This window comes from Gymnogyps californianus, chromosome Z (assembly GCF_018139145.2).
Source record: "Gymnogyps californianus isolate 813 chromosome Z, ASM1813914v2, whole genome shotgun sequence".
Classification (NCBI taxonomy): domain Eukaryota; kingdom Metazoa; phylum Chordata; class Aves; order Accipitriformes; family Cathartidae; genus Gymnogyps; species Gymnogyps californianus.
Window position 1 is genome coordinate 197,443 of NC_059500.1, and position 9,863 is coordinate 207,305.

The 9,863-nt window shown below is 45.3% G+C and overlaps 1 protein-coding gene across 1 annotated transcript in view; it reads right to left on the reverse strand.

Moving 5' to 3' along the window:
- Window positions 1–1,405: 1,405 nt before the first annotated feature.
- ZCCHC7 (zinc finger CCHC-type containing 7) overlaps window positions 1,406–9,863 on the reverse strand; it is a 117,113-nt gene continuing 108,655 nt past the window's right edge. The window contains exons 7-9 of the mRNA XM_050913539.1: window positions 8,449–8,544; window positions 2,585–2,702; window positions 1,406–2,119 (exon numbers count right to left, since the gene is read on the reverse strand). Of these exons, the coding sequence (XP_050769496.1) occupies window positions 1,671–2,119; window positions 2,585–2,702; window positions 8,449–8,544 (663 nt within the window). The 3' untranslated portion in view covers window positions 1,406–1,670. The remainder of the gene's footprint in view (window positions 2,120–2,584; window positions 2,703–8,448; window positions 8,545–9,863) is intronic.

The following is a 9,863-nucleotide window of genomic DNA, read 5'->3' on the forward strand; positions in this document are numbered from 1 at the left end:
AGAGGTGATGTAGTTTCAGCTCAGAAAAGAGAAGACAACACTGTTTCTAATTACGCTTGGTAATGCAAGAAAATGTAGAACAAACCTACATTTTTTTATATCCCTCATGTAAAGTTTTATTTGGGTTGTTCCTTTGATGAAACATTTATTCTTACAAAGCTTTTAACAACACACTTGTTTAATTCCAGTGTACAAAAATAACTGTCTTTAAAAAAATTATTAAATTTTAGCACAGTATGTCTGGAATCAAATACATTTTTCATACTCTGCTATCTTTTCTCCAGAAACAACTTCCACATCAAGGGGAACAAGGACATATTTAATTTGAGATGTAAACTCTATTCCATTCTCAGCTGCCTTCTCCTGCCCTGCTGACTAGTCAGCAAAGCGTGCTGGTTTTAGCTGGGATAGAGTTAATTTTCTTCATAGTAGCTAGTACGGGACTATGTTTTGGATTTGTGCCGAAAACAGTGTTGATAACACAGGGATGTTTCAGTTACTGCTGAGCAGTGCTTACACAGAGCCAAGGCCTTTGCTGCTTCTCACCCCACCCCGCCACCGAGCAGGCTGGGGGTGCACGAGGAGCTGGGAGGGGACGCAGCCGGGACAGCTGACCCCAACTGACCAAAGGGATATTCCATACCATATGGCATTATACTCAGTGTATAAAGCTGGGGGAAGAAGAAGGAAGGGGGGGACGTTCGAGTGATGGCGTTTGTCCTCCCAAGTAACCATTAACGCATGATGGAGCCCTGCTTTCCTGGAGATGGCTGAACACCTGCCTGCCCATGGGAAGTGGGGAATGAATTCCTTGTTTCGCCTTGCTTGTGTGTGTGGCTTTTGCTTTACCGATTAAACTGTCTTTATCTCAACCCACGAGTTTTCTCACTTTTACTTTTCTGATTCTCTCCCCCATCCCACCAGGAGGGAGAGTGAGCGAGCGGCTGTGTGGGGCTTAGCTGCCGGCTGGGGTTAAACCACGACACAAAGACAGGGAACGGGCTCGCGCAGAGCTCGCCTGCGCTCGGCAGCAAAAGCCGCGGCACTGAGGGTGATGGATCCACGACACCACATTGGAGCGCGAGGCTGGAGACTGTCACGTCCCAAAGTGCAAGGCAACGATTTCGCAGCACCTTCCACGAGGGACAGAAGTGAAAAAGTGCCCAGCTGCACTCTGGAGAGGATTGAGTGGCCACGGGGAACACGCTTTACAGCGACGTCCCTGGTCTCTATCCCGACTCCTCCTAACTTGAGAGTCTCTCCAGCATCAGCTCCAAAGGCATTGTGTTCCCTAGCAGCAGATCCTGCTCCGACAGGCAGAGCAACATCTCACCGGTGAAGAAACAAAACCTACCAAACCCAGCATGGCCCCTTCCCCCCCACACCCCTCCCCAAGCAAAGAACATAAACTTCCAGCCTATTCTGGGACTGCTGAGAAGTACAGCCACTCCAGGCACAAGCACTAAGTCCTGCCTGTCGAGTGGACAGTTCACGACAGACAGAGCACTCCCTTTCGGGAAGAGATGGACGTTCGGTGTGTGACTGGTGCCTGGGCATGCCTGCCCGGGTGCAGGGACGGACTCAAATTCAGTGTGCTAAGAGAGGGACAAAAATAAACAGAAGGCAGAGCTGGAGCCAGTAAATGCCAGTGCTACCTATATACTTCCTCATCACCAGGATTTCTGTTTGGACTTCTTCCTCCTCTGTTTTATGAGGAATAAATTCTCATTGATATCAGGACTAGCGTCTTTCTGCTTTTTCCATTTCTTCTTCCTTTTAGCACCTTCCAGAGGCTCCTGCACATACGCAGTCTTGTTGCCTGAGAATGCCTGGAAAATGGACTTCTGACGGATTTTGCTGCCCTTACACGCCTGCCTTTTACACCCTCTAGGGAAGTCCTCCTCCAAATTGTGGCTGATTTCAACATCACTTCTGTGTTTCTCTTTTCCGGGTTTCTCTGCCCGGGACATCTTCATCCTTTTGTGACACTCGCCATCTTTGTTATGTTTGCCATGTTCTTTCCAAGGCTTGCTCTTTTTCTTACGGCTGTGCCCCCCATGTTTTTCTTCCTGCCATGGTGTCTCTGACTGTTCTGGCAGAAGGCCGGCTTCCTGTAGTTCTGTAAAACAGAGCAGTTTATTTCAATACCCATGCAGAAAACCTAAAACCTAGTGCCCGAGCCATCGCAGCCTTCCTTATGTATGTATGAAGTTAGTTAGAAAAACATCTCTCTCTGATAAGATTTTTTCATAGTGTTTTTTTTTCTGTCAACAGACTAGAATCTTAACAAATTACAGTTTAATCCTCTTCCTGCTAGTTTATAGCATTTTTAATGTCAGTGGATTTTTTAGAATTAAAACATCTGACAACGTCCACCTAGTGGCTTTGACACAATAAATTTCCATGATAGACATGGATGAATAAAGTCACAAATCTTTTACTACCGTTAGACTACCTGTTCAAATCCCTATAGCTTTTCCCAACACAGGAAAATAATCCCACAATATTTCTAAAAGCAGCAAGCACAGAAGAAAGTCTTTCAAATAACTGAAAGGCAGGAGGGATCTCCCAAAATATACTGTACCTGCAACCTTTCTTTTTAATCTGTTAGCTCTTTTCTTGATATCGTATTCATCATCATAGTAGTAGACAAATGGAGAAGTAGGGAACATGCTCCCATGCATCCGCTTTTCTGAGCACTCCTGCAAAACACATTTCAAGTCACTCGATGTGGCTGAGTTGTGATTTTCCTGGAAGGGAAATGAGTCGGATTCTGCAGGTGCTGGTCTGTACCTATGGAGGATGTGGCCAGCAATTCTTTAAACACTGATAATTTTATTACCATCCAATAATCCTTCCTGTGCACACCGAAAAACACGCATTACATGAGCCAAGCTGCAGTCCTCTCGCAGCAAATGGAAGGAATCCCGTGTCTTCCCACAATTACTAGACATCTGTAGCACTGATAGAAGCAGAGGACTAGAAGCAGGTGACCACTAGGTAAATATGAGGCAAATTGCAAACGGAGCTGTTGTTGGATCTGGGGAACAGGGCTGTCCTGCCTGCCGCTGGGCCAGGTCCCTCCGCCACCTGCTTTCGCTGCTTCTCGCTGCCCCCTCCGGTCTCCCAGCACAACCACGTGCCCAGTCTCCTCGAAAGACAAATAATTCTAATTGCAGGGGAGCTCTTTTAACCTGCATCATCTGGGGTGAACGTATGTGCAGAAATGTGGCAGACTGGAAGGGTGGGGTGGGCTGAGGGAAGGAGCGAGCAGCGATGAGGAGCCAGGGGCAGCATCCTCCCCACACAGCCCACCTGCAGCCAGAACGGTGTGTCTGACTCTGTGCAGCTCTCTCACAGATACAAAACAAAAGCAAATCCTGCAGGAGACTGCTGTGCAAGCACATCAGATTGCAGGGAAGAGGAGGAGAGCCCGGAACAGTTGGCTGAGGTGAGGAAAGGGCTGGCTCTTGCATCACGTGCATGTCAGCCTATTTCCCAAACACTTGATTCAAGGATGTGAATTTTTTCACCGCTGTACACAAAGTTTTAGCAATGTCTTGCGAGCCAGGCTAACTGGGATGCTTCCTACGGTTCTGTCTTTTTTTCAGGGTACCATGTGATATTAATTGATGCTTTCTTCTCCTTGTAAATTGCTTGCTACCTGTTGTGCTTTGCAATAGCATCTTTCTACTTCTTGGATACTGCCCAAATCTAGTGAACTCTGGGCCTTGCCATTCTCGAGAAACTGTCAGGAGCTTTCACTCACCCTGATGTCTCCCCCACAAGCTAAGCAGCTTTCCTTCTTGCGTTTGCTATTTCTACCACTCGGTGCCACCTCTAGCACCCCCTTTCCCTGTGTGTCCTCCTGCCTCCTCCCCTCTCTTTTTCAGAGGCAGAGTACATCAAAGATGCATTTCAGATGTATTTCATATTTCTCAGCTTGTATTTGGCCTTTGCTTGGCTGAAATTAAATGAAGAATCAGGTTATTCTCTGTGGTATCCTCCAAAAGGGTATCGTTAGGTTGTGTGACAACTGGCTTGTCTCCACATGCACAGAGCAGTGCGGATGAGCAATGGCAGCTTGTAGCTGGAGCCTACCCAAGTGTGAGGGCTCATCCTTACCCCACTGCGGAATCAGGCTGAAAGGGACCTGGGAGGGGGCATGTGAGTCCATCTGTCGCCTGAGGCCATTCTCGGTAGCTACTCATCTGAGATATGCATATCCTGGAAGACGACTGGATTTCACACTGAACACCTTGAACAGCCAGCTATCACCCCACAAAGAAACCTCCCCTCTCACCTTTCGCAGGTCCTCCACCTCCCTCCCTCAGATTTAAGATGAGAGAAAAGCATAACAGAGAAATGACACTTCAAATATCTGTGTTTCACATGAGTGAAACCTAAGAGTGGCCTTTAGGCAGGGCACAAAGCTGCCTGCCTATCTGGAATAAATGAAAGAAAGTATTATTCCTAAACATTGCCAAAGAGGTTACTGAAAACAACACAGATTGGCTTTACACAGGAGTATGCAAAGACACACTCATCGTTCTGTGATACCTGTGAAATGTACTGCTTGAGATCCTGCATCAAATATAGGGCTTGCTCTGCAGGCACGTAGCCCGTTCATTATTTTTGTTTTGTTAATGTGCTGACAGAGAAGCCTTAGTGAATGAAATGCACACGCCACCCAAATCGGCGCTCCTCTTTTCCTCTTTATCTCCACTGCATCGATAAATCAGCTCAGCAATGTCCAACATGCACTTGGCTGTATCCTTCCCTCTCAAGTAAGCTGCCACTGCTGCCATACACTGTGTACTGATAAGTACTCTTGGGACAGTCTTCAGCGCTGGAGGTATCGTAGAGGACAGAAAGCAGAGCCTGCTACCAACCTGCAGGAGGAATTGTCTGTTTGATTGGCATACTGGGATGTGAATGCAAGGCACATCTGCAGATACCGTACAGTTCCTTATCCCTGCTGCCTTGAGAACCTGCTGCAGCCTGCATAGTGCAGTGGGCTGTCCCTCCTTAACTTACCCTCCCTCTTAACTTTCCTATGGGGATGCCCCTTAAAATGACCACATCTTTGTTATGGACCATAAGAGACAATGTTTTGGATGTGTGGAGCGCTATGAAATGCACTATGATGTGAAGTCTACTAAAGAAAATAAGATTTCTTGTCCTTATTAAATCCTTAATTTACATAAAAACATGACTGTCTTAATAAACAATACAGCAAAGTCAGGAAACATAACTGCCAGGTGTTGGAACCTCTGACAATGTATGTCTTAACTATTTCCATTTCTACAAACAACAAGAAGTGATCCACAATGACCTCCTTGCTGGAACCGCACAGTTAACTCTGGGATTTAGCAAGTTTTTTGCTCTTGCCTCTGTTTTTGGGAAAGGTCTCCCTAGACCTCTAGCAAAGAAAAGGGATTTCAGGTGTTTCTAAACTAGATTAAATGGTAACATGAAAGGAAAGGACGGCAGTGGGAAGCACTGATTACGGTGCGTCTATACAAAACTAACCCCAGCCTTTTCTTCTTGGTCAGTTTGTTATTCCTCTGCTTTAACGGCTCAAAAAAAGCAATAGAGCTGGGTTCCGGAGGTATAGAAATGGGAAAAATGTCAAGAGATGCTTGTCATCACAAGTAGTTTTTACCTGCTTAAAAATATTTACACTCGTCCTGGTTTCGGCTGGGATAGAGTTAATTTTCTTCCTAGTAGCTGGTATAGTGCAGCGTTTTGGACTTAGTACAAGAATAATGTTGATAACACACTGATGTTTTTATATGTTGCTAAGTAGTGTTTATACTAAAAGTCAACGATTTTTCAGCTTCTCATGGCCAGCCAGCAAGAAGGCTGGAGGGGCACAAGAAGCTGGGAGGGGACACAGCCGGGACAGCTGACCCAAACTGGCCAAAGGGATATTCCATACTATATGACATCATGGCCAGTATATAAACCGGGGGAGTTGGCTGGGAGGGGCGGATCGCTGCTCGGGGACTGACTGGGCATCAGTTGGTGAGTGGTGAGCAATTGCATTGTGCATCACTTGCTTTGTATATTCTAATTATTTCAGTATTATTATTGTCATTATTTTTTATTTATTATTATTATTATTATTATTATTATTATTATTATTATTATTACTACTATTATTTTCCTTTCTGTCCTATTAAACTGTCTTTAGCTCAACCCGCGAGTTTTACTTTTTTTCGATTCTGTCCCCCATCCCACTGGCGCGGAGTGAGAGGGTGGCTGCATGGTGCTGAGTTGCCGCCTGGGGTTAAACGACGACAACAATTAAAAAAAAAAAACAAATAAAAAAACTTTTTCCCCCCTTAAATTATAGGCAGATCTTTCAAGCTCTGACAGAGCTGCTCACTGCATGAACTCAGTTTTCTTAGCCAGTGAGAGCTACAAATCTCAGATGCATTGCCTGTCCAGCTGGGTCACTCTAAAGATGCACACGCAGGCCACCAGTCCAATTTCCTCAGCCATTCTTGGGACAGAAGGTTTAGTGATTTGAAGGCAAATACTCAGTTATCATTATATAATCTGATGTGTGTCCTGGACATTTTTCTGCGTGCATATAGAAAGAGCTGGTACCTCTGCCCTTCTGTGTTGTTACTGACTTCCTCATTTTCATTCAGTCATTGCTCAGGCTATTTCTGCTGCTTGTATGCTAGTAAAAATACTACCTTACCTTCTTTAACTTTGATAGCCATAAAAAGTTGTCCTCGAGTCACTTTACTCCCTTATTGATTTTATACAGTTTCTATTGAAGTAATTACTATCAGCTCCTCCCACATATTTACTAATTATTTTTACAGCAGCCTTATTTGTAACCATGTATGGCTGCCTTCCTCGAATGCCATTTTTTGACAGTTTAGTAAAATGTTCCTTATCCATTGCCAGCAATCAGTCTCACTTCTTCTTCAGTCCTGTCACTTCAGTTTTTATTGTATATGCTCATTTTAGTGTCTATATTACCGGCAGGGGCTTTATTCTGGTTTTGTTTAACAGGACCAGTTTCAGTGCCACTTTCACAGGTTTTATCGGCTCTAGTCCCAAACAGCAGGCAGAACAAGTTAGTTTGCATGACTGTACCACTGAGGTCTCACACTGCTGCTGCATGTGTAGCTGTGCCTTGAGCAGATGCCCTGCAGGTGAAGCCAAGGACTGGGACTCCTGTACCACAGCCAAGGCAGTGCCGGTACTCCTGCCGTGCCAGGGGTGACACCAGGCTGCTGGCACACGCTCGTCTCTTACTGAGCCTGGATTGCAACAGCTGCTTATTTCCTGCCCCTTCCAGCCCGGCTGTGCAGGCAGCAGCGTGTGCTGGACGTACGCGACGGCCTCAATGCACCAATCGAAGAGGAAAATCTTCACTTGTCTCCAAAGACAGCTCGGCATTCAAAATCTTCCGTTTATCTTTCAGCTCGGGCATGAGAAGATCCCAGCAAACCTGCCCTACCTGTCCCACTATTCCCCACAGAGATTAACTGTTTAGCTGAAAATAACGATACACCGTCAGTAGTTGTAGGAGTCGACACACAAAGCATGCAGGAGAGAAGGAAGGAATTTGCTGGGAATTTGCTATCTCTAAGCTGTAGGAAACTATAAACTTAACCCATCCAACGCATGAGTAACATTCATTTTCTAGAATACTTGTGGCTCCTGGACTTATTCCGTAAAAGAAAAGAACCAACATTTGTTTGGTGTTGATATTTGCAGGTAGAGAGCTGCACTTGTCACGACAGGGGACTGAAAAAGGTGATAAACATCAGCAAGCAATCCTAGAAGGTGCAGCACACCTCCAGTTTGTACTGAAGCCACTTAAGGCTCACGACGTCCTCCTTCACCAGGCTGTGTACCTTACAGAAGGATGATGTCAAACTTAATTCAGATGTTGAATTAAACTAACAAACTATAAATAAGGATCATAAAAAGCAGGCAGAAACGGAAAATTCCTGAAACAGGCATTCAAATTGTTGGGCTGATTGCGGTGAAAAACCTTACATGATGCTGAACATGGCAGTAAGGCACTAATATTTCATCCCATGAGCCATGGGGAAAAAAGAAAGAAAAAAATTTAAAAAGCTCTGTTAAGCAACTGTCTGTTTTCTAATGAATATTCTCTCTCCCAGGCAGTCTCATTTTGATTTAGGATTTAACAAACAAATCAATAAAGCTGCCAAGGAGAGATAGGAACTTTTCTTTTCCTCCATATCTTTAAATTAGATGGGTGAGATCACTTTATACATTGGCCTCCACTGATTGCAGCAATGCTGCAAAGTTACAAACATTTCATTAGAGCAGCCCTTTGCATAGCATTAGCTTGACTCTCCCAGCTCTTTTCTCCAACCACACACCGTGGCAGAGACGAATTTCTACCCCAAGGATATACTCAACACTGAGGCAGAGACTGCCAAGACTTACATATCCAAAATGTCCTTTCCGGGAACAGTTGTAGCAGTACACTAAAGCAGAGCGCTCAGAGTGAGAACCGGCCGCCTTGATTGGTCCTGGCTTTGTCTGAAAGATGGAAATAGGCAAGAATTAGGTCTGGCAGTATTCCGAATGCTGAATTAAAAATAAATTAAAATTACATAAATATAATTTTATTATGCTTAAATCAATACATTCCTGATTGCTGTTGGAATATTAAGTTTGAAAAAGAAGCAAGTGGCTCATATTACTGCAATTTTGCAGAGCAAGGTTCAGCCTGAGCATCACAAATGAGGTGGGAAGAGGCATCCCCAGTATCTATTCCACTTGGCCATGTTATTTCAGCTCTGAATACAAGAAAATAGGCTGCTGATTTATCTCTCTCCCCTCCTCCTTGTCTCCCAGCCCCCTCCCCCTCTCACAGATGCCCCACCATCCCCCGGGACGGACAGGGCCATCAGATATTGCATCCACCAGCTGGATAGGCACATTTGTGTATTGCTGAACTAGTCTCGCTTAAAGCAATATGGCAAAGATCTGACGGAGATACGGGGCCTTCACCCACTGCATTCCCAAGCCTACACCCGCTTCCAACAGCAGTGCCCAGAGCAGGCGTGCTGCAGGAGAACCTGCCAGTCCTTCCAAGAGAATGGGGGACGGATTCTGCTCCTAGCAGAGGAGACACGATGCTACGGTCCATAGCTGCTCTTGGGGCTTACGCAGGGCAAAGGAAGATTCAGCAGGCTCCATCGAATTCAGGGGAACAGGCAGCTCTTTTTCTTTTCCCCATTTAGCACCACTAAGTGGAATACGTGAACGTATTGTCTATTCCTTTACTTTTCACAGGTGCAAGCACATTCATCCCCTGGAGAAGTAACTGCCACGGAGCCCGTGCCTAGCAAGAGCAGGCACTGGTATGAACAAGGGGTGCATGAATTCTGGCTAAAAAGCAGCGGGGCAAAAGAGCGACCTTATTACTTTCGGCATTGCATGCATTTCCTTCTCTCTGGTGCTGAAGGAGCCCAGAAGAGTGGCCTAGATTTCAAAGAAATTAGTAGTACGTGGTAAAGCTCACTACAGGAATTGCTTTTTTCTTTAAATCTGTATCACCATGCTCTTCTACTGTTAGAGGCGCTGTGTTCTCCTGCATAGCCTCCACAAGAATGACAGCAGTGCTTGTAAAATAGGCAGAAACAACAGAAATCTTCCAATGCTGTTTTTTATGAATCTGATCACACTTGCAGGGTCACCTTATTTTGAACCTCTTCAGCCCTGGGTTTAAATGTGTGTTTCAGATCCATGTTCCTCAGTTCACGTTCACTCACCAGAAGCAGGCTAAAGGAAGACTAAGGAGAGTGACACATCCAACAGTGATTTGTGACAAAAGGCGGGGAAACAGGGAACGG